The sequence below is a fragment of the Drosophila teissieri genome, chromosome 2R (assembly GCF_016746235.2).
Source record: "Drosophila teissieri strain GT53w chromosome 2R, Prin_Dtei_1.1, whole genome shotgun sequence".
NCBI lineage: Eukaryota > Metazoa > Arthropoda > Insecta > Diptera > Drosophilidae > Drosophila > Drosophila teissieri.
Window position 1 is genome coordinate 20722963 of NC_053030.1, and position 24904 is coordinate 20747866.

Here is a 24904-nt window from a genome sequence, read left to right on the forward strand (position 1 = left end):
ACAAAGGCAGCCATTGTTAGACAGCATAAACATAAAATCGTTCTACATACGCCTCTGGGAGCGGATTCGGACGTGGGATTTGGGCAGGGCGGAGCTGCCACCTGCAGCAAACCGCCAAAGGAATTACTCGAGCAGACGTCATCGTTGCTTAATTACGCCATAAACATGAACTCTACTCCGCCGATGATTCCGCAGCTGCGGCAGTGTGCGCACAAATTTAGAACTTAGATGGATTTAGGCATCGCTTTTTTAATGGTACACAGAGCATGGTACATGGGCAGCTATTTTTATATCTTCGCTAGCCACGCTAGCCGTCCGCCACATTCCCCATTCACCCGTTTTACCATTAAACGTTGACATCGCTTTTATGAATGCCTTTGGCTATCTGTTGGCATGCCATTAGCGCATCGTAAAGCCTGAAAAAGGGGGCCAACGACTGCGCGGAGGATGACGTTGTGTGAATAACATCTAACCACTTGTTGGCCCGCCAGCCAGTGGTCATGTCTCGTTTGCCAATTTTTTATGGGTAGATGTACGCTGGGCCAGCATTGCAGCTATTGCCGCCTGTCAGCGATGCGAAGCGCGCCCATGTCCAGGTTCAGTTCGGTGAGGATGTCGTTGGGCGCGGAGCCCTGCATAGTCAGGCCTGCAATCACCTGTTGCGCCTCCGGACAGTTAATGCAGGCGTTTCGTATGGCCAAGATGCTCCACTCCCGCATCACTGAGGTATAAAAAGTGAAATGTTAACTGATCAATATCTTAAAATGCACCAAGCACTACTTAAGCATGTATCAAATTAGTTTCTTACACGGATTTCGAGCATCCATCGTTGTGCATTCGAGGAGTGTAGGCAACAGCTGTGTGTCCAGGCAGTAACCCTTGTTGGCCTTGTTGTCATACAGAAGATTGGCTGAACATCGTACGAGTAGGGTTTTAAGTTCATAGGAGACCTTTTTTTCAAAGCCCGCATCAATGTCCGAAGTTAGGGCCACCTCCTCCAGCTTCGTCATGGGCTTATCCAGGCCGCCTCCATCCGGTTCCTTGCCAGCAGACACAACGCATCTCAGCAGGCTGCTTACGTTGATGAACAGCGATTGGTCGGTGGAGTACACATTGGCATATTTCTCAGAGCCACTGGCACTTGCAATGATGCGCAGTAATGTGTGAACTTCTCGGGGATGAAGGTCATGCTTGAGCTTAATAGTTTCGCGCAGGAGACAATCGGATTTCATGCGAAATTCTTTGGCGAAATGCTGAAGCAAAAACAGAGTAACATCGCCATTGGGACTGTTTTCTCTCAGATAGTGGCCCACGTAGTCGAGGAAGGCAACGCGTTCTTCAGTCTCCAGCTTCTGGTAACAAGCTACGCAGGCTCGTCCATTCTGGACAATAAAGTGCTCCAGGAAGAAATGTAGGTACTCGAAGTTATAGGTGCACTGCGCCTCGTTTAGAGCCCGCCACAGCTGCAGACAAGTTTTGAGTGCCACCAAGTCGGTGATCAGACCACGACCACTCAGGTATATGTTGTACATGATCATGAGGAGCACATTATTCGAACTTCCCAAGGGAGAAGCGTAAGCTTGCTCGGCGATCTTCAAGCCATGCTGACTCCAGGTAAGTGCTTGGGTGGTCTCATTGTTGACCACACTATTGGCCAGCACCTGCAGAGCCAGATTATGTATAATTCGATGCTCTGTGCGCATCGTTGGATTGAAAGCCACGGCATCTAGAAAACTGGAGAACTCCACACTTCCGGCCAACGTCTCCTGATTTTCCCTGCCTTTTGTGAGCAACAGTCTTAGGTTCTTGAGTAATGCCGCAATTTCCTCTTCATTTTCGGTTATGCTCAGGCTCACGAGCTTTTGCACAAGCTCTTTAGTTTCATTTGGCTGCGGTAAATCATATAAATTAATAAATCTCGAGAGAATAACAATAATATTTACCACATGCTCCATTTTCGATAGACGCACAGCTGCTTGCCGCCAAGTGTAATCGATTGGCCAGTGCAGCGCTAGCCAACACTGCGTCAATTGGGTCAAAGGAGTGCGGTCACACTGCACTCCGCAAAAGAAAACAAAAGAAAAGGGAGAAAAGCAATTTCGTTTTGGAAAATTGACTAAGTCATGTAGCAAACAGAACGCTGCAGCGCAATCAAAACAAACAAAGCAATGTCACTGCGTGCGCTCCGGAAAAGAGAAACAAGCACTGGCTACGGCAACAATAACAACCACTTAGCACCATCGAGAACTTCACAAGCAACGCTCTTTAAGAAGGCCAGCACAGCAATAACGTCACCGAAGAAATCGTTGCTTAAAACTGGGAACTCCGTCGGCGGATTGGACAAACGAAACCTGAACCTGTTCCGGGAGCAGAAGCTACTCGGTCGCAAGTGCCACTCGAGTCCTGACCTACGACAAATTGGGAAATACCAAAACAACAGCCTGTTGCGCAGCAAATCGGAGGGGGATGTTAGTTTAATCCTGGCCAGCAATTCTGGTGCTCCATTGACAGTGGCAAACGCCAAGTCAGAGGTCTGCCTGCAAAGGATAAGCTCTCACAGTTACGAACCATCCACGAGAACGCCGATAAACAGAAGCGAAATGCTCGGCGGAGCCCGTTCCCATCGCGACCTGACGCAGTCTTCCTATGGCAACCAGCCAGGTGGACATTCTGTGGACTTGGAGCCCAGCTCTAGAACTCCTCGCCGCATGAGCGAGTGCAGCTTGGGCTACAGCCAGTCCAGCTCCCGGCACACAGGCTCCAACTCCATGTTCGCCAGCCAGATGACTCTCTCCTCTGGATCGGTGGTGCCCGCCGTAGACCCCAACGCTGTGCTAAGGGTGCCTATCATTGGCTACGAAGTAATGGAGGAGAGAGCGCGCTTCACTGCCTACAAGCTGCGCGTCGAGAATCCGGAGACCAACGACTACTGGCTTGTAATGCGACGCTACACCGACTTTGTGCGGCTTAATAGCAAGCTAAAACAGGCTTTCCCCAACCTCACGCTCATGCTGCCCCGGAAGAAGCTTTTCGGCGATAACTTCAATGCCGTCTTTCTCGATAATCGGGTGCAAGGTCTGCAGATCTTCGTCAACTCAGTGATGGCCAAGGAAGAGCTGCGCAAGTGCAAGCTAGTGCGGGAGTTCTTCTGCCTAGACGAGCCGCCTTCATACTCTGAATCCATGGAGGAGTGTCGGGTAGGTTGATTTCTTTTTTATTAAAATATTACATTTACAAAAGATTTGTTTCTCTTCTAGGCAATTTTCGAAGCCCAGGAGGAGACGATCGAGCATCTGAAGCTGCAGATTCGAAATAAAAACGATCTCATTCTCAGTTTGCAGCAGAAACTGCGCGAGGAAATGAACGAGAAGGAGCAGCTAAGAGAAGCTATGAAGTAAGCTTATACTTTCTTTTACAAATACCCAAATCTCATAAGTCAATCTCCCCCTACAGAAATTTGGAACTCAATTGCTCGCACTGCTCCTCAGCCAATGACAGTTTGTGCATCAAATAGAACTTCGCCAATCTGAAGTGATAACCAAAGTCCAGTTGGACTTGCATGTGCGTACAACATTATGCTGAGCATAACTCTACGCACTGCGCCGCTTGGAAGCATATCCAATCCAATAATCCAAACCAAGTGCATATCGAGGGGTTGGCCCCTACAGTGCTTTAGTATTCATATCTAGATCTAGATGCTAGCAAAGTGCTGCCTACGTTGGTACTACACGGAATACGATAGTAGATATTTTTGATATTCGTTTACCAGGCACTTCCAGTTAAGAATGAAACCCTAGATTAAGTGTATACGATATGTTATGCAAACTCACATACAAAATAAATCTAAGGCACAATTTATTACTCAATGAAAATGGCATTGATGAGTTGAAAAATGAATTTAAAGTAAATATATCTAAGGTGGGTGACCTACGAATATTATGCTTTAGTGCTAATCAAAGTGATAATAAGCGATAATGGTAATGAATATATCTCTCAAAGGCTGGTCATGGCAGGTGGTCGGGCATAGGCTTTCGGAATGAATCCATATTTGCGGGTTTTCGGAGCATAAGCCCAAAGCCAACCATCAACGGTCTGATTGGTTAGGTCTGCGTAAATCCAATCTCCTCTCCGCACGGAAAGGTACAGATCGTCCGGAGCTTGCGCTTTGTAATCATACAGCATCACCAGCTCCGTGCCATGGTAGCGTAGATCATCTGTTCCCAAACCCAATTGTGGCTGCTGCTGTTGCTGGGTCTGCGGACCCGGCTGACCCTGCTGCAAAATGGTCTCCATGGCATTTAAGGTTGCTTTCTGCTGCTGCAAAACTCGCACACTGTCTGCAGGATAAATAAAGCTGGCTGGCACAAATCCTTCCTGGCCATCGCTGCGCATTATCCAAAACCAATCGGGATCCTCGCGATTCAGCACAGTTACAAATTCTCCCCGTTCCACGGACAAATCGTTCTCGTCCCTGGCTATGAAGGTGTATAAAACGATGCAGCGCCCGGACGGTTCCTTCACGAAAGGAGTACACTCTGGCTCCACTAGCAGGGTTTTCTCAATGCTATTGGCAGATCCGGGATTCAAGGTTTCATCGCAAAGAACATCCAGTTTGTTATCCGTGCCTAGGAGCGGTATGTTCTCTTCGATCGGCTGCTCTGGACACTGTTCCCTTGGCAGTTTCTTCTTAACAGCCAAATCCGCCAGTTGCGTGTTGCAGGGAGCACAATAGGAGAAGGGTATGAAGCCCTCCTGCCGCGAGTCCTGACCAATCACGTAAACCCAATCGTTCTCTCTGTACAATATATTAACTAGCTGTCCGCGCTTCACTTCCAGTTCATCATCCACGCAAGGAGTGAAGTCGTGTAGCACAACCATCTTGGAATCAGGACTAAAATAGAAGGAATCTTGTAGAAGTTGTTCATAAAAATATTGAGATAGACATACCTTAGACCGTGTTCCTTTTCTATGCCCACTCTAACAAGTGTTTCTATGCTGGAGGAACCAGTTATGCGACCCATGCCCAATACTCCCACGGCGGGCAGGTCCCTCTCTATGCTGGCATTTGTAGCTAGAAGTGCAATTTTGAAAAAAAAATTGTAAATACTTATTTACGTACAATAATTTTAGTCTTAATACAATTTCAAAAAAACCCAATAACATTCCATTAAAAATATATGCTTGCATAAAACAAATACGCTTATATCTGATTTAAGCACACATCTTTTTTGGAGCTCCAGCAACAAGTTCGTGATTGAAGTCTTTTGTTTCCGTGCTGCTTCTTCCGCTATCTATCAACATACCTTTCTTCTTGTCGCGCCTCATGCGCACGGGGCAAAGGAAAGCCATTTCTTCTCCCCACTCTGTGTTACGCCCCCTTCAACCGAAAAACAGCCAAATTGTGGCTAATTGTTTAATTTCTTTATTGTTTGGATCCGACACAAGTTCTCTTCTTCTTCTCAATACTCTCTGGTGCTAGAGATGCAACACATTCGATTGGCTGATCTCGATGTAGTCGTCCGCGAATCGATTGTTGAGGCGCCAAAATTTGAAAACGTGTGCTTGGTGTACGTGTTGGCTCTGCTCTTTCAAGCATGCAAATTTCTAGTAAAGCGTTAACTGCTCTTGAGCAGCACCTTCGATTTTGGTGCAATGCACCCGGGCCGCCGTTTACCTTGATAATTTATTGCTTGTGTTTTATGGACGCGTTTGATGGCATGAAGCATAGAAACACGGTGATTAGGTTGGGCGATTTGATTAATCCACTATTTTTCGACAGCTCCTATGTTTTGGAGCGACGCAATGAACTCCTCTGGGCTGATGATCGCTGGTTGGTCTTTCGAGTAGGGCGCCGCGGACCATCGCCAAAGCTCTCATCTGTGGATCTATTCTCGTAGTACCTGTAGGTCCGGCGATGTGGTAGGGCATAGTCCAGGGCATGAGTGACCGTTACCGCCTTGTAGGTGCACGCCAAGGACATGATGAGCTTCGCAAAATAGCAGACATCCTGGCGTATAAACATAAAAAGTTTTGGGTGGCCTTCCAAAAGATACAGGGCCGTACGAGTATTAACTGCTATATCCTGAAGCACATTCATTATGTTGTGGAATTGATGCCACACGAGCACCACGACCTGGGTGCACACATAGAAGCCAAACAGTTCCAGCAGCAGCAGCCACAGCTCCTGCAGCGGTGCGCAGTTCATTACCCGCAAATGATGCAGAATAAGCACGGTCGACAGGACGAGCAGCGCCGCCGGAAGATCGGGAACATGCTCCATGGGCAGCGCATTGCATCCGGCCATGTAGAGACCCACGCATCCCACGCTGCCAGCCGCCAGTTCTGTGACCTCGTACATTCCCTGCACAACCACCATTGCAATCGATTTGGGTCAGTTTATTCGGGTATATCTATGTCTCAGTGGACGAACGATTAATTTGAGTTTGCTTCGTGTTGGTATGGGTTGGTTGAGTTTCGAAGGTGTTAGTTACTTTTCCAGTTAGTCAAGGCTACATAGCCATAGTCTACTAAGCTCGTTTGAAATTGATACAAAATTTATTTTTACCATTTATACTAAACTAAACGAAACATAGTATGGAAGAAAGACCTGGAATTTTTAAACATTACTTCTAATAAAATATACATAATAATAGATACGTAGATCACAGTGTATTTTGAACCCTCTTCCCCTCTTCGACCCAATCACTCTAAGCGAACGTCACTTGGGCGATTCGACAGCATTGATAAAAGTGGGGCCAATGCACTATTTTGGTGCCAAGGATAAAACTTTCGCATGCAATATTCGATTATAATTCAGCGAGGCAAATCCGATGGAAAGGGCAAGGAAACGGGGTGGCAAAGAGTCTCAGCAAGAGAGGATGGGTCCAAAGAGAGAAAGTGTCCAAACTGACCTACACTTCGGCATATCCCCATGTGCACATACCCCAAACTAAACTGCGCATTAAGCATCTCGTGCATTATCTCACCAGCGGCAGTGGCAGCAGCAGCAGCAGGTGCCACACCCCCAAAAGACCCCCTTCAACTTGACTTTTGGCTACTACGCAGTTGATTGCACATCCACATCCGCATCACATCACCCATCCCACAACGCACATCCCCGAACCCACAACCCAGAACCCATAACCCATCCCCATGTCCTATCCCAAGTTTTATTAGAGAGAGCTGTCTGCGTTGCGAGTTAATCGATAGAGAGGATTCTGCGCAGTCCTCCAGTCCACGGATGCCATTCACAAAAAGGGGCGGCCAGTGGGCGGGGCAGGAGGTGGATGAGTGGGCGAGCCAAGTGGCTGGCAGCCCTGCCCACTCATCATGGCTGTTGTGTCTGCGGGTAATTGTTGCTCGGACCTCTGATGGCCAAAAAATGAGACTAGACAGCGGGCCAAATTAAGAGGAATGAGTCGGAAAATGGGGTAGAATGCCAGCTTCGGGCGGAAAAAGTGGCTCACTGGCTTTGTGGGTCAGCTATTTTCGGTTGTCACGCATATTTTAATAAAATATATAAAAGCCCGGAAGTGAATCCAAATTCATATGCAACAGTCGCCCCTGCATAAATTCTAGAATGAATTGTTGTAGCAAATGACCTTGAAAGTTTCGCACCCCTAAATGTTGCAACAAAGTGGTGAAATGCAAACTCCACGACCTTGTGGATAATTTATTTCACAAGCGTATATAAGCGTATATAACATAAACACATGTATTTCTTAGGAACTTTCAAATCGTATATTATCCTTGAATTATAGTCTAAAGAACTCTTTCCTCTGGCTTACCATTCTCAAATGGTTTTCAAATAATTATACCTCTAGATTTACATTATACAGAAGTAAATAACACCTCAATATCCACTAAACAAAATAATCATCTTTATTTTCCACATCAATTTATTGCAAATCAAGAAGAAAAGCAAAGGAGCCGCTTATTTATTAGGCAAATTTATTTAATAACAAATACTGTATATTGCCTTTAATATTGCACTTTCAATTGGGCAAGGAATGTGGCATTCATCACATCATCCATTTCAAAAATTGTGTAATTTAGTTGGCGAGAAAATAGAAAAGGGGGTTGGAAAACTGCAGGGGCGGTGGATAATAGAGAAATAAACCATATTTTGGCTCAAAAATACTGAATGCACTTATTTCGATTTCGCTAAAAATGTTCTGCCATTGGCAAAAATCCAAAATTTATACAGATTTTAAAGAGGGATTATTGTGTGCATATAGAGATGCATATATGTATGTACCTATACGTGTATATGTTTCAGCTCAAGCACTTGGCCTGGTCAAGAAATGGTTAAGTGAAAGTTTCTGGGCAAGGACTACGACTCGGGAACCACAAAGTGCGCAATAAGAATTGTCCTACAAGTCCATAAAAGTTCCAAATCCCTTTTATGCTCGTGCCCAAGCATCAATTCCGGATTTCACTATCCGCCGCTCGCCTGCAACATTGTAGATGGCACGTATACGGATACTTACACGGGGAAAAATTACACAAAATTACATTTTGCAGATTCCAGTGTCACACCAAAAAAAGGGGAGTGTTTTGTACTATTTCTTAAAATATCAGTCGGTAAACAACCACCAAAAAAATCCTCCTATTGTACCATTATCTATACTTTAATCTCACTGCATGATGCAATAAAAGAGCAGCAGCACTAAAGGATGTGGGCGAACGGCTCTAAGTGTGCGTTCAAGGACGTGCATGCATTATGGGCGAGCATTCCGCTGCGAATCGAGGCATTAAGCCGTGAAATGTGACCGGGGGCCAAAGGCAAAGGCCCTACCATCTGAAAAGCTGAGGGAAGTGTTAACGCTGCGTATGTGCGATATTTAATTATCGCGCGGAGGCGTGACCAAAGGGGCGTAGGTGTGCCGTTGCAGCCACGTCCTTGCCTACTTTTCGGAGAGGTGGGTAGGATAGAGAGAGAGTAAGACCGTTGGAGAGAGCAGCTTCACGAACGAAGGGAGACGAGCGCAGACGAAGTCACACGAAGCCTGTCGCTTTCATTCAGTAGAAAACGAACTCTCACCCCTCCCCCTGCCCTTGCCCAACCACCCATTCCCATATCCACCGGATGATTTGGCGCTCTCTCCCCTCTTTTTGGACTACGCTGCTTTAAGCACGTGCGCCCGTTAGTTTTCCGCTCATTCGATGTTGGTTTCTCGTCCGGTGTGGTTCACAATTTTCTTTCTGTCGCACCGTTCGCACTTCCTCTATCCGTGTATGTGTTCGTGTGCGTGCGAGTGAGTGTAGGAAAGTCAGCAGTAACAACAAATACCCAAGAGAGCGAGAGAGCAGAAAAATCCGCCGAAAATTAGGTAAATAGCGGGCATAAATGTTGCAACTGGTTAAAGGGGTAAGGCGCTTTAAAGCTGCACTCGAAAAAAAGTAGTGAAGTTGCAGTCTGCTTGATTTTACTTTAAATTATATGGATGCATAATATTTGTTTTAAAGCTGTTCTTTATAAATTTGAAGATAAAAATGCATGGTTGCACTTAAAAAAATTATAGTCTGTCTGATTTAAGAAAATTTTACCAAACATGAATTTTGAACGATATATTTTTATTATGTTGTTATGATAGATTTTTCCTTGCTTTACTCGTTATTTCCCAGTGTAGATCTTTACAGCATACGAGTAGGGATTATTGCACCTCGGTCGATTGCATCAAGGACTTGTGTCAGAGAAAAAAAGTGGGATAGCGTAGTGCAAAAAGAGGGGTGCGGGGTTTTTGGCACTGCAGGATACCTTTCCGACTTTTATGGTTTTATTTGCAAAGACACACACACAAGCGAAACATGTTTTCCTTTCAATGTTTACATTTTTTCGGTTTCTGTTTGGATTTTATTTATTTTCCTTTCCCGAAATAAAGCAGAACATAAAAACATTTTTTTCGAATTTTGTCTGCGACGTCAAAGACATTTTAATGTGCGAATATATAGTCATATAAATATATATAGCTTTTAAGCAAATGGAGAAAATTTCGCATGTTCGTTTTCTTATATTTTAAGGCACGCAAAATATCCATCTGGGATTAAGTGCCAGACATCATCAATCAATTAGTCATTTGATGGCCATATTAACAGGCTTGGCATTATAAACATGATGGCATCGATATATGTAGGATAATCCATAGATCAGGTTGATGAAGTGCGTTCGTCCCTGAAGGTTGCGGTATTTGGTGGATATCTTGCAATATTAGCAGAAATTTTTAAATATTTTGAAAATTTTTTAAAAAGTATTATAAAGTAAACAAGGCATTTAATGTAACTTCCCTTCTTTGTCTTCCTGTTAAATTTACTGAATTTTCTCAGACTTTTCCGAAACACAATCTGTTCTATTTCAATTGTTTTCGTTTCGTGTGCATAATCAAATTTTGTTTATGATTCGCAGCCACATCAATTTAAATGCAAATCTGCCAACTGGCCAATGCAGAAACTATTTACTTCGTCCAACCCCCCGCCCGCCCCTTTTGCCACACCTCCTCGTGTTGGGAATTTCTCGAAAGTTCTCGAGGGCTCATTGGGGGAATAAGAACTTGACACCCCGTAAATTATTGAGAACTACCCCTTTCTCCTCTTTTCCAGCTGTAAATTGCATCCAATTGGTTTTGATTGCTCAATCTGGTGCCGCACTTGTTGGTTCTATTTTTGCATGCATAGATTGCACAATCGGGTTTTGAGGAATCAAAGGTTTTCACGCAAGTCCTAATTGACTTTTCTATTTTCAGCTATGGATAAACAGAATGCAAAAATGTATGCAATTTCCGTCATAAGTTCGCTCATTGAGATTCGCAATTGAAATTCACTTCGCCGAAATGAAAATGAACCCAATGAGCATTTAGTCAAGTGAGAGCGAGCGAGAGAGATGCGCCGCCAAGTTAACCGTTTCATTTGCAACGTCATCGTCATCTGAAGAGTACCGCCGAAGGAAAAGGAAAGAGAGCGCGCGAGCGCATTACGCCCTTGTTTACACGCCCATTTCACAACTCCCCCGAAAGGAAACATCATCCAAGGACCTCCTAAGGACGCATATCAGACCGCTATTTTGATAATTAATGCAAAGGAATCCGAATTAAGAAAGCCAGCCATAAAAGAGTCTGCGCAAAGAGAGAGCGCACAGAGAAAAAGAAGCAGAGAGCAAAGATAAAAAGAGCGAGCGCCGCTTCGTTGGGCTCCAAAATCACATCGTGCAGCTCCCATTTGGAAAAATTGCGTCTCGCGACACAACGTGCGTCCAAGTCAGCGGAAAGTTTTTTCGATTCGCGGCCCGGTCATTGAATTTGTATATGCGTTTGTGCGTTAAAAAACTCCAGTTTCTGTAGATATTTGTCATTGAGACAAATCGGCAGCCATAAGCTAACCCATAAACCCAATTTATCTAGTGCGACCCGTGCTAAATATCGATTTTTTTCGGCTAATGCGCGTCGATGACCTCGCACACAGCAACAACAGCAACAATTGAGAGCTAAAAGCTGCAAGTACACGCAGAGAAACAACAAAAACGAAATAAAAGCACTCCAAAGCTGTGTCTAAGTTTTTAAAGTAAGCCAAACACAAACGCTTTACATAATTGCCCCAGTGCCAAAAGCGGCAGCCACAACAAAAACAACGAAGAAGAAAACAACGGCGTTGCAAGGGGGAAAACTCTCGATTGAAAGAAGAAGCAGAGGAGGCAGAACAAGAAGGCGGAGAAGAGTCCCCGAAAAGAGCGGCAGCCGAAAACCGCAAAGACACATGCTCAGATACCGTCTCGTGTCCACTCACTTCCTCAAGCAGCCGTAGTGTGCGAGCGAGCTAGACAGCCATACCCATAGAGGGGGGGGACCGAGAACGAGCACGAGAGCGCGAGCGAGAGAGTGTGGGTGTAACTGCGAATGCACTTGCAACTGCAATTTTGAGAGAGAGTGACAGCGAGAGCGAGCGATCGCAGGATACGATTGTGCTATAAAAGTGCGACAGGTGTTCTCTGCCTGCCCATTCACCGTTAGTCGTCGTCGGTAACTCATTTAGTTCCAGAGAGATCCTCTTTACTTCCCAGAAAGAGGCAGGAGCAAGGAGCGAACAAAAGAAAAGGGGAGGAAACTCAAACTTGCCAGCGAGAAAGAGAGGGAGAGAGAGAGAGAGAGAGAGAGAGAGAGAGAAGGAATTCGCATCCGATCCGGCACTAAAATCCAGTCACAACGTATTCGCTAGGAGTGCTACGCCATTTGGGTCTGAGCTATAGTCTAGATAGCGAAAATGTGCAGAGATCGCGATATGAGTTTGTCGTAGATCAGCGCAACCGTCGTTACAAGGTCAAGAAAAAAATTAAGCTCAAGAGCGAGTAGAAAGGTGAGCGGGCAAGAGCCCAAGGGGCCCCAAAAACCAAAAGAAACAGCACGATTGCGTTACCGATTGCGTGAGATTGCGAAATCCTGGACCACCAGCAGCCAGCAGCCACAATAACCAGATCTAGCTACCATACCAAAGTTAACAATAATAGCAAAAGGCCACAACAGCAAAGTAATAGTTAAATTATCTCTAAGGACTCCGTCACCCCTTCCACTTCCATTTCGAGTGCGCGTGTGAATCAACGGCAATGTGACTATCCTGCCACTCGGCATCCCAACGGTTCTAGCCGGTTCGAAAACGTATCTTCAGCTTCGGGCCAAGTGATTTCGCGCACCCTTCGGTCTTCAGTTCGATTTGGTACCCTCCGTATCCTTTTTCCACCACCAGTCGAACGGAAAACGACGTGCAACTGGCGAACGTACGGGGAAAAACCAGCAAGATTGAAGACTTTGGGAGAAATCTTTGGAAGTCCGTTAAGGCTTGCATTGTAAGTACTGCATTAAATTCTAAGTAATCATAAACAATGTAATGACAATGAGTTCTAAAAGGGCTTAATATGTTACGTTTTTGTAGGTTATTTCGCATTATCGCAATAAATTTCAGTATTTATCTTTTTATGTGAGCTTCCACATGCGTCTTTGGAAACATTTTCAATAGCAGGAAACACAATTGAGCAGGAAACACTTATTATATACAGTTATATTAATAATTAATAAACATTTTAGTGTTTAATAAAGTATCCTCTTGCTATTTTCTGATTTAATATATTATCAACAGTGCGTGGCACCAAAAGGTACATAATTGCCCACGAATATTGCCAAATGTTATGCTCCCTCCCTTCGAGTTATACGATATTCGTAAATAAACGAGCGGAGAATTGTTTCTAAAAGTATCGAATATGGTAAATAAGCCCATTATATTTCCGATGGGACGTCTTATTTCCCTTATTTTCACACCTGTCCGCCACAATTGCCGCTTATTGCCGGACATGTATTTACATAAACGATTGCCAACTAATTGCGAGGTGTATCATTTAGGTAAATAATACGGTGTTTATTTTCGCCACCGCTGGGGCTTATAAAGAAATTAACACATTTGGCCAGGGCAATGGAAAAAGTTTGCGAAGGTAATAGGATCCATTGCATATTTTCAGACGCCTGTCGCAAAGTTGAACAAACGCTGGCGATTTCTGCGGAAAAGCCGCCTTGATAAGCATATTGGTATCCATTTTATTGCCGTGTATCTATCCGTAGTTTCATTTTTGGTCTCTGACACACGAAAATGTTATCTTGTTAGTGGCGCTACCGATTTTTCCATTACATTCCCATTTAATCGATCCACTTTGTGTTCTGCTTTCTGTTTCTGCGTGCGCTTTGTTTATTGTTTTTTTTTACATATAGTACAGATACTCAGTTTGAGTCATGCCACAAACAGTGGGCACTACAACTAAGCGGAAAGTTTTCCCTGCCGAAAAAGGTGTCCTCCACCCCTTTTGCTATATTTGCTATCAAGCGGTTTTGTCATTTTGTTAATATAATATTGCCCGTTTTAGCGCTTTTCCTTTTGGCCCCTCGGTTTCATTGCCTTCAAACCGAGGGATTCGTGACGTGCAACGAAAATTGGTTTACCGAGTATGTTGACCCAAAAAATTACCATCTTTATTGACAGTCTACGTTTCAATTTGTTTTTCATATATAGACGACTATAGTGGAACATAGGCCAATTAAGTTGTAGTCTGCGGTAGAAGTATGCACCACATTTGGGAAGCCACTGTGTCCCGACGACAAAATTCAATTAACGTGCTAACTAAACAGATTAGCAAACAGTTTTTTTGTTGCGTTTTTAGCCAAATTGTGCGGTTTTCGTCTATTTTTAGGCATTGTTCGAAAAGTTCAATGTGTAAGCAATCAATCGTGCGGTTATTTTTGGCATTGTTTAAATTTCTATTTGGCATTCGGCCTGGTCCACTGATCGGCATATGTGTATAAAATTATCGTCTGGGATCTCTGTTTGCCCAGACAAAAACGCCACTCTCATCATGGAAGTAGGAGATGGGGGCTATAGCTGGGAATTATACGTTTGACAGGAGAACAAAGGATGGATTTATTATAAGGCACTATAGGAGACTGTTTTCATTAAAATATTCTCTTTATTCCCATGTGAAAGTGTAACAACAGCACATTTACTGTCTATTCAAATTACATTTTTAGCGTAGAGGCAAGAAATTATGCACCTTTTTTGCAAAACGCTTTGGTAAACAGGTTTATAAATAGACAGCTGAAAACAAATGCGTTATATATGGGCATGCAAAGTTACTTATTTTAGGAACTAAACTAACCATGTATTTTTTTAAGTCAAATTGTTTGTTTAAAGAGTCAAACATGTGAGAATCACTTGACTGTCGTAAGCTCAACAAAGCTGCAGTACTTTGTCTCCACTGCCAGCCACATGATCATGTCGTCCCCCATTCTTCAGCTCATTCATTAAAAACCACGAGTCACCGCAAGGCGATTGAATAAGACAATCGGCATCCATTAGATGCATCCGCCAGGGTCGTGTGCCTCGATTGCGGATTGCGGGTCTCGTGACCAACTGTGCCGGGTGGTCGTTCGGTCATGTGGCTGGAGTGTCTGGTCTAGTGATGCGAGGTTCTATTGGTTGCGAGGTGACACCATTGGAAATGCTATGCCAAATGGTATGCCAAAATTGATTTGGTTAAACAATAAGATATGCGTGCGTCGCGTCCCATCCGAAATTAAATGTTAAAATTAAAATGAAATCAGTGCGAATAAATTAAATGGGAAAAACCTGTTCAAGTTGAACGTAGCTCGTAAATTATGGCAACCAGCTTCGCATTCCCCTTTCTTCGTTTCGTCTGCGGGGTATATTTTATTTATATGCGAGTTGGCAAAGTTCACGAAACTGGAAAAAGAAATTTCTGATTGCTGTCGATGTTTTTTTTATGAACTGCAGATGCCTTCATCAATTGAAATTGATTGATTCTAACGAAAGCGGGTAAAAATAAAGACTCGCATAAAGAGAGCGGAAAGCGGAATTTGTAAATTAATTGATGGAACCAAACGGAAAACACAAACAACAACAAGAGCCGAGAATGATCAAGTGACTGCCAATAAAGTTATTACGTCACGTGGGGAAAATGAAGGATATGAACTTTGACCCCATGCATACTTTTTCGCCATTAGCTACGTTTATTTCGGAAGTAGATTCTAACATATTTGCCCCTGTTCACTTTTCCTGCTAACTTTTTGTCAATCTTTGCTGTTTGTTGTCTCAGCCGCGCTTCATTAAGTTTTTGCGAGCTTTGCATTTGCATTTCGGTTTCGTGCCCGGTATTATTCCACTGGCAATGCCCCATAACTTGTTGGGGAGTCTCAAGTTTTCCCCACCGCGTTCCTTCTTGAACTACGTTCTCGTTTGAAGTTGCGCAATCTTAGGATTTGCAGCCGAAAAACTCGAAAAAACACGTGACTGACATTAACCGATTTTAGAAGGCGGAGAAGTCGAAATAGTGACTTGTTTAGTCGATATAGCCCTGATTGATGCCATTTGCTGTGGAAAATTACGTTTGCCGGAGTTTCAAAAATAGAACTTGGCAAAAATAGAAACGCGTTTCCTTAGTTTTTGGATCGATGGGCCACATATTATGATCATGTTTGGCCACTTGAGATGGCTGCTTGAAATTCCAGTGGCAGTACATAAATTCAATTCGCTATCAGTTTGTGTGAATCGGCTTCCCCTTATCTAATCGGTGTGATTAATTGTCGTTCAATTATATACTCACATTTGTATCCATTGAGGGCGAGTACGTGCTGTCAACTATGTGCAATGGATATCTTTTGCTTGGCATTCCATTTCCCACTTTCAATGGGACTTTTCCGGCCTTGTCTTCGGCTGGTGGAATTTTCTGAACTGAGATTGCAGTGGGTGCACAGATAGTGACTCATTTGGAAGCCAGCAAAAAGTACCCAATAAAATGAATAACATCTGTTTGCCTAATTGTAATTACCCAAACTTGAAGTAAGCTCTGTAGAACAGCAACTGCAGGTACATGAAAGACTACACAACTTCCAAGACATAACATTCCCAGAACTGTACTCTCATAGTACAAACCCCTTTATAAGTAATGAATGATTAAGTTTGTAGTATTCTAATGCCAAATTCACTTGCTTAATACCATTAAATTGATGGACACGCTATAAAAACTGATGAGGACTAGCGTTTTGTTTACGATTCGGTTGCCGAATTGCCGAACCCCTCGAATGGATGAAATGTCAACACCGCATACCACATATCACATACCTATTATCGTGAGAGCCCCCTGACCATATCAAAAACACAATTACGCTAACACTGTTTACCCACTCGATGCCAAAGTGGAGACCTAAAACCTCTCAATGGATGACTAGAGGAGAGCACTGTGTGTGGTGTCCCCGGACCTGCAGTCACCGGTTTAATTCCGGTTTCAGCCGGCGCTAGGCAGTCTGAGGCTGTTGTTATTTTTGATGATATTAGCCTGGTTACCAGGTAAATCCGACTTATCAGCCGGTGAAAATGGCTTTTCAATATTTGTACTCGAGTAATCGGCCACTCGCGACGGCCAAATATATTCGCACGGGCTTGTTAAAATGCCCAAATCTCACATCTCACGGTTCGCACGGTTCGCATTTCGTTTAGCCTCAAATTGCGCATACGCCGCGTGGGCCAATTTTAGCAACGCAGTGTGAGGCGACTCTGGCGTTTCACCGCTGGAGCCGCGAGGCTGCGGTGCTTATGCTTGCCACCAACAGGCGGGGCAAACTCAGGCAACAAAGCCCCCATAAATCCACATGCTATTGTACCCATGACTTTGTTTTCGTGCCGTTTGGGGCGGTAAACATATTGATTTCGGCGCGTGGCTCTTTAAAGAAGTGGGCTGCGCGACCTTCGGGGCGGCGGCATTGGGCGGGGGATTAGGTTAATTTATGGACTTCCTGGCGGAACTCTTTGAAAACAATTGAGAAGCCTCTAAATCTTACATTGGATGAAATTACCTTTGAGGCTTCTTCTCTTTGGGTAATCAATTCAAAGGTACATCAAATTGTAATTAGTTTATGTGAAGGAAGCAAGATATTCTAATAAGAGTATATATTATTAAGAAATTAATTGACTTAAATTTAAAATAGTTTATCAGAACTTATATTTGGCTCATTTGGACTATCAGAAGGTTTATAGAGTTATTATTGCCGAATGATTTGGTTCCCAAACCACTTAGACTCTAATCGTCTGCTGTCCATAAATAGTTCATGACGAAGGACTCTTATCGAGAATGTCTGGTTAAGAGGTGGGAATCTGGCCCATACCAACTGCTTATGCGCTATCTATATCTAAATACTACAAGCCGAAAGCGAAACTCGAATAAATGCCAATTCATTTGTGGGCTCGTGTCAGCTGTTACTTGTGACTGTTTGGGTGAGTGGATTGGATGTGGATTGGATTGGATGGTTATCTACTTCGACCTTTTGACGGAGCTTTTGAGTCATGCACTTGTGCGGTCGCTTCTCTGTAAACAATTACTAAACCGTTTTATTGCATAAACAATTCCGGAGAAGAAAATCATGATGGCAGAGATATGACTTCGAGTTTCGATGAGAAAATTGTACGATTCCATTCAACCCAATGTGCAGCCAGAAGTAGTCGTATTTATGACCCCATACAGAACATTCATATGTTACATTCTATAATTTCCAATCATTTTTATTGTGCTTGAATACCATTGTGCTTTGATCCCAGAATCAACAAACCAGACACCATTGCGATTGAAGTCCAATTCATTATCCATTATAAGGTGTCAGGCGACAGGCTTTCACTTGTCCCTATCTATTTGCCTCCGAAAAGCCCCAAAACTAATTCCCCTTTCCGCCGCTGGTTTTTAAGTAGTCTAATTAATTTGATAAAGACCGAAGACCCTTCTTTAATGGACATGCCAATTGGAAATGCTTTGCACGCGCCACTCCTTTATTTACAGATCTGTTAATTGTTGTTTCCTGTTGTTATTATTTCATTTAACTATGTAACCAACAAATCCATAAACAGTAACTTCTTTTTAATGTGGCAGCCAAGTGGTGGTTGTAAAGTTTATTACCCATACGCCGTGTTAACATGTTTCATGATTCGAAATTTGTGGGTGGATGCCCAATATAAATGTTTGCAGTATTACAAAGATACTCTCTCTAGTAGCCCATTGTAAATATGCGTACTTCGAGATGTTCTGTCTCTCGTTTGCGGCTGAACTCGATCACGTTCGCCATTGACGTCACCGTAGGGCGCGTGGATCTTAATTGGTGCGTCCCGTTTGGGATCGGGCAGTTGACCGAAGATGCTCCGATATTTGGTTAGCCTAGGGGATAGTGACTCAGAGAATTCCAGCTCGCACGCCGCGCAGCTGTTTTAATTTATACATATATTTGTACTCGCTCGTACACACGTCGTGACATTGCACTTGAAATTTGCTTTTCGCGTTTCGCATTCGCATTTCGATCGCATTTGTGCCCCTGCACATATTTCTGTGATTATTTCCCGCTACAGCTACCTGTCTTTGGCCTCGGATCCACCAAATCTGTGCGTTCGATCGATCGATCGATCGATTTTGGACATTCATATACTCGATGGAAGCGCGCTTCTCGTGTTGCCGAGGGCGTAAACAAGTGCATAAATTAATTCACCCCATTAATGCGGCCATATAGTCTAGAGCTGCTGCTAATTAGCGGACCAGATTTATTTTTAACCCTCCACCGAACCTTTCGCACCCCGCCCATGGACATACATATGTACCTACCCTCCCCCCTGATAAGGAAGGTGAGGGTGGACTCGATAAAAGCCGTGGCTGTGGCTAAAAGTGTCTCCTGTTGGTCTTGTTAGCATTCGCGAGTGTTGTTTACCGAAGCTTTCGCACCTTTTGGCGGCCCTCTCACTGCTGCTGTTTCCCCGATCGATCGGCTTGGATCGGTTGGGATCGTATGGGATCGTATCGTATCGTATGGGATCGTGTGGTGTAGGATCGGGGAACTATATCACTGCGCGGGCGCAGTCTCTCGCTATATCTTGGCTCTTGGCCGCTCTCGCGGGATTTTCGCATATAATTCGCGAGGTCGGAGCGGTATGGGCTTAATAGTGATTCGGTGCGCCCAAAGAAAGCAACGTTGAGAACGTTACCTCCTCCAATATTTTTGCTCGGCTGTGTCCGAGCCAAAAAGCAACCGATTCTTGGTGAAAACTCTATAGAGAACTGGAAACAGCATTATCATTATCGCGGAAAATCGCGAGTCTTGTAATAACTGAACGGCAACCTACAACATGTGAATTATTGATAAACTGCAGAGCTCAGAAACGGCTGAAACACTTGAACACATTAAAAGGCAGACAGAAAATAAAAAAGAAAAAAAACGTGAAAAGTAAATTTCAATTAGTGCTTATTGAAATTTATTAGGCGAGATTTAAGGCGTTGACATTTTTATTATAACTTTTATTCGCTCAAACAAAAGTCTATTCAAATCAAACGCTTGTGATCAAAGCTCAACGTGAACTGTATCAAATCAATTGTGATAATTAATCTAGTTAGACTGATTAAAGTAGAGATTAGCCAACCAAGATGACTCCCAGGATTATAACATATATTCTGGTAAATTTTACATATTTTTAAGTTATTCTCTTATATCATATTAACATTTCCGACGAAATTACGCGCTTATCAATTTTCTATCCAAATTTCATCACATTATTATATAAATCAAATCGAAATGTTGATGGATAAAATTGAAATTAAGTAATTAGTACATTTCCATAAACTCATATAATTTTAAAAATATGTTTAGAAATTTATTATACTTTATTATTATTATATCTTGATTTTGTAAAACACGAATTCGGCAAGCAACTAAAATAAATATTTTATTAAATCGTCGTGTTATATAAACTGGATATATAAACTGGATATTTTATAAGTTTAATGGGAGCGTTCACTGATTTTGACGATGGTTCATGACGAGGCAGAAAGAAATGTGTTGACTAGAATATTACTCATACGACACGGTGTGCCGGCCACTTATTAACCCACTTAATTGTGCCAGCGAAACGACATTTCGCGGGCTGTTTAATTATTTATAATTTAAGCTTAAGCTCGTCACGGAATTCTGATGGATTTTCTCATTGTCTCACTGTGTTTCTCCTTTTCTCTCCCATTTTTCTCGATAGTGCGGCATGCGCCATCCCACAACTGGGCTGAACGAAGACGACCTGAGTCGTCTCACTGGTTCATCATCGTCGACGGCTTCGTGCGGCAGCGCAGCATCCTCATCATCGTCCTCATCCTCGTCGTCCTCGAATCCCGCTGACCGGCATGAGGTGGTCTGCAGTCCGGAGAAGCCAACGCCGACGGGCACGGACAAGAGCCACCTGAACAGCGGCTTCAACTCCACCTACCTGCCGGAGATCATTCATCCGGCTCTGGAATGGCAGAAGTCATCGCGCAAGCGCAAGGAGCGCCTGGACAGCAACTCGGCCTTTGGCCAGGATCGAAAGCTGCAGCGCAGCAACAGCGAGGAGCTGCTCACAGAACCGGCGGCCATCGTTTCTTCCACGGCCCAGGTGGCGGCCAATCTTCTGGAGGCGCAGTGTGAGGTTATTCGCCGAGTTTCTTCCGAGGATTTCAAACGCACGGCCAGCTACGCCAACTATCGGCAGGAGTTCGAACGGGAACAGGAGGAGTGCTCCGAGCTGGGCGAGAACAATGCCTCGTTGGCGAACCTGCCGACAGGCGAAGCAGCCAAGGAGCGTCCACGTCTGGAGACAAGCCCCGCTCGCCAGCCACCAAAGGAGGCTAGCGATGACTCCGAGTGCGAGCACGAAAGGCGACGCAGCAGTGAGCGTTTCTGCAAGTCCCGCCAGCCGCCGGTGCGCAAGTCTGGGGTGGCCAAGAAGGGCGGCGGAGGCAGTGGCTCCAAGTATCTGCCATCCCGACGGGATGAGCAAAGCGCCTACAAGTACGACTTGTCGGCATTGAAGTACGAACGCAGAGGTTTCATCAGCAGCAGGAAACAGCAGCAGAATCAAACGCAACCAATGCAGTCCGCTGCAGATCACAACGACAACAACTTGATAGACTTCCATCAGCAGCAAAAGGAGCTGCAGTCGAAGAGGAGCGCCAGTATTTCCCCCACACCCACCACCAGCTCCTCGGCGGGCAGCGATGACAGCACGCCCACTTCCAATGCCCCCGCGCCCATTAAAGCCAAACCTCAGAGGCAGCAGCAGAGCCTGGATCTCACCTCCGCGCAGGAGTCCCTGCCCTGGGAGCGTGGCGATGAACCGGCGCCCATTCTGAGCCGGAGATACGCCCACTCCCGACCACATATCGGTGGCAATCTGGATGCAGCCGCCAAGCTGGCCAAGGTCATGCCATATCCCCAGCAGCTGCCCAAGCAGGCAGCCACCGTGCAGCTGCACTCGGACATCACCGACATGGACTGCTGCCTGGAGCCCATGGATGCAGTGCGAGCGTTCAGTTCGCTGGAGAATATGCGCACCCGCGATGTTATGCAACAAGTGTTGCCCGCCATGATGGGGGCATTCCAAACGCCCGAGGATCGAGTGAAGGCCATCAACAGGCGAGTGACCGTGCTGAAGAAGAAGCTGGTCCAGCTGGAGGAGTCCCTGGAGCAGCGGCTGGGCTACCGGCCATCTCAGGCGGAGCGGCTGAACGACAAGTACATGAAGAACGCCCTGGCGGAGTTGAGCAAGCTGCGCAAGGAACGGCACGAGCTCAAGACTGATCCCATCGCAGCTCTGGGTCTGAAGGTGGGCAGCGGCGGAGGCGCCGGCATCGGTGGCCAGGAGGTCGCCAAGAAGCTGGAGCGCATGAAGGCCACCCTCGCTGAAATCGAACAGGTAATAGAAATCTCCTTTAGCGGCCATCCGTCGCTCTGCAAAATCACGAGACAAATATTTTATGACAATTAGCAAGTGGAGCTGACGTCAGAAACATTTCCACATATATATACAATATGTATACAATAGGCAGATATCATATATTATACGCAGATTGCCTCGACAGCCGTCTGCGGTGACATGTTTAGCAATTTGGCAATAACTTTGATCTTGCCCCATTCTCGAAAGCCACTTGGTACACATATTTCGAAAACAAAATGTTGTTTTGACTAGAAAATGAGGATACATTTCGCCGTTCGGCGAATTTTTATTCCCTGTCAAAGAGCTTTTAAGGGGAATAGGATAGGGACACTCCCAGTCTAAACAATTCCACGCTAAAAGGGTTTTGCAATAACATTTTGAGTTTCTTCGAGGGGAAATATCATTTTAGATACTTATATAACGGGCATTTGCCTTTGGCTTTTATATAAGCAAAATATTCAATTATTTTCTTGGCGTTCCTATGGTTTCACTGGGACTGACCGAAATCGCGCATTCCAAATTAGGTTGTTTCTTTCACATTATAATAAGTATCTATTTATACACATATACCCTATGAGTGCAGACAAGCCTCCACATTCTCAATATTGACAAATTAATGATACATTTGTCATAGAGCGCGGCAGACAAACATTTCGCCCAAAGAAGTCCGCGCGAAATTGAATTTCTGCCAAGAAAACAAAGTGATTGGCTTTGGTGTTGGGAAATGGGAAAATGCCCAAAGAGCAGCCATCAAAGTGCTTGGCCATATATACTATATATTGCTATACTGTAATGTCAGCAGTGCATATGTATAATTTGTTTACAATACGGATATATTCCGCACTTGTTTCTATTTTTATTTGGCGCTCTGGCATCTTCTATTCTATCAATTTTAAGTGTCTGCCATTGTGGCTTGCTCATCGCCAGTCTGTCATAAACAAATCAAAAGTGGTTAATACCTTGGGCCACTGATTAATTGTCTTGTTTACCAATGTGGGTGGTCTTTATCAGTTAACAACCGGCTTCTGCTCCACCGATTGCTAGCTTTTTATCGTTTTGTATCCAATCAGCAGCTGTCATATAACATAAATGAGAAGTTCATTTACTAATGTCTATCTTTAACTTGCAGAATCTGAACGAGAAACGCGTGAATGGCCGTCGCTCCGAGCAGCTGGAGGATCTGAATGCCGACCAACTGGTGCAGGAGAAGAGCGCCGTGCAGCATGGACTGCTGTACTTTGAGAGCCTCTATGGTCATCCCATCACCAAGGAGGAGCGCGATGCCGCCCGCCCGCTCTACGATCGCTATCGGCAGCTGAAGCGTCTGGTGTCGCGCACCGTGATGTTCGGAGCGGGCACCGGGATACCCGAGTTGCCCACAATCCTGGAGCACGAGGCTATGGTGTTTGAGGCCACTTCCACTCCGCTGCAGTATTCGTCGAACAACAGCACAGAGACCACCAACTCGCCCAGCGACTCCAATGCCCCGAATACTCTCACCCAGAATGCTTCCTCCGACGAGTCGACGACGACCACCACCACGTTGACGGGTCCGGCAACGGGAAACTCGGCCACAAGCCAGGAGAACCAGGCCGCCAGCGAGAACATCGCCGCACTGAGTGTGGACCAACTGTGGGAGCAGCTGGATCGTGCCCGCGATGAGAAATCCCTGCTGAAGTCCACCATTCGGGAGTACGAGTCGCTGTTTGAGGAGCAGAATGGACGGAAGATGCTCAAGCAGGATCGCCGTTCGCTGGAGACGGAAACCTATGCCCAGTACAAGGAGAAGAAGGCCAAGGTGCGGCTACTGCAGGCCCTGATCAAGAAGCATATTGGGCATTAGACTACAGATATCCTACTTCCATTCATCCACGCATGCAAAACTATTTATTTCATACCCAACCAAACAAATACAGACCTAGATCTATACAAATTACATGTAGTTTTTGGACTTATATTTACCATATATTCTATAATGATACATTTTATGAATATTGTTGATTCCTTATTGTTTTTTGAAAACATCTATTGAGTAATTGTAATAAAAAGAAAGAAAATTAAATTTTACGAGACAAAAAGAAGTGATTGAGAAAGTAAACGCAAGACATTCGATTCAGCCCCATCTCCACTTTATTCGGACTCCTGCACGGAATTGATATCTAAGTGTAACTAAAAAATCTGCAATATATTTTTTTGGAACTCCCCTTTTGTGTTCTGTGTAAATCGTCATTGATGTTAAAAAATGACTTGGCCTGATTTGTCCCACTTCTAAAACGGGGAGCACACATTATTTGATTAGCTATAGTTTTAAACGATCTATAAGAGGGACACGTTGAAACCGCAAATCAAATAATAACTAAACTTTATAAATGTTGTCTAGTAGAATTGAACATTTTATATCGATATGCAAACACTAGCAACCTATTAACCAAAATACCAGCCATTTTAGTTGTGCTTTCCATTAAATGTTTCAGTGTGCAAATGGCACGCGTCCACACGCGAAAAATCCAAAAACATCCAAGCATTTGAGAGCGTTGAAAGTGGAAGTTAAGTTTAGACGATCAAGTAAAGATTTTTGTGCAACAAGCAATTGGGT

At 44.5% G+C, this 24904-nt stretch overlaps 5 protein-coding genes across 6 annotated transcripts; 2 read left to right on the forward strand and 3 right to left on the reverse strand.

Moving 5' to 3' along the window:
- Nucleotides 1-69: 69 nt before the first annotated feature.
- LOC122615002 (ataxin-10) lies at nt 70-2030 on the reverse strand. The gene is made up of 3 exons (XM_043789830.1): nt 1944-2030; nt 809-1889; nt 70-721 (listed from the first exon to the last, which is right to left on the reverse strand). The coding sequence occupies exons 1-3, from the start codon at nt 1953-1955 to the stop codon at nt 555-557; spliced, it is 1260 nt and encodes a 419-aa protein (XP_043645765.1). The 5' UTR covers nt 1956-2030; the 3' UTR covers nt 70-554.
- A 6-nt stretch (nt 2031-2036) lies between these two features.
- Nucleotides 2037-3872, forward strand: LOC122615003. The gene is made up of 3 exons (XM_043789831.1): nt 2037-3197; nt 3258-3394; nt 3454-3872. The coding sequence occupies exons 1-3, from the start codon at nt 2169-2171 to the stop codon at nt 3512-3514; spliced, it is 1227 nt and encodes a 408-aa protein (XP_043645766.1). The 5' UTR covers nt 2037-2168; the 3' UTR covers nt 3515-3872.
- Nucleotides 3873-3910: 38 nt separating this feature from the next.
- Nucleotides 3911-5440, reverse strand: LOC122615004 (SH3 domain-containing protein Dlish). The gene is made up of 3 exons (XM_043789832.1): nt 5304-5440; nt 4948-5071; nt 3911-4891 (listed from the first exon to the last, which is right to left on the reverse strand). Exons 1-3 carry the CDS (start codon nt 5347-5349, stop codon nt 3994-3996), a joined length of 1068 nt encoding a protein of 355 aa, XP_043645767.1. The 5' UTR covers nt 5350-5440; the 3' UTR covers nt 3911-3993.
- LOC122615007 lies at nt 5400-6522 on the reverse strand. The gene has a single exon (XM_043789834.1). It carries the CDS (start codon nt 6374-6376, stop codon nt 5783-5785), a length of 594 nt encoding a protein of 197 aa, XP_043645769.1. The 5' UTR covers nt 6377-6522; the 3' UTR covers nt 5400-5782.
- A 2656-nt stretch (nt 6523-9178) lies between these two features.
- LOC122613114 (protein FAM13A) lies at nt 9179-24375 on the forward strand. 2 transcript variants are annotated; one of them, XM_043787133.1, is made up of 4 exons: nt 9179-9332; nt 10743-12832; nt 20596-22287; nt 23438-24375. In XM_043787133.1, the coding sequence occupies exons 3-4, from the start codon at nt 20602-20604 to the stop codon at nt 24149-24151; spliced, it is 2400 nt and encodes a 799-aa protein (XP_043643068.1). In that variant the 5' UTR covers nt 9179-9332; nt 10743-12832; nt 20596-20601; the 3' UTR covers nt 24152-24375. The 2 variants fall into 2 exon arrangements, with proteins under 2 accessions (XP_043643068.1, XP_043643067.1); XM_043787132.1 differs by lacking the exons at nt 9179-9332; nt 10743-12832 and adding an exon at nt 19531-20023.
- The last annotated feature ends 529 nt before the right edge of the window (nt 24376-24904 follow it).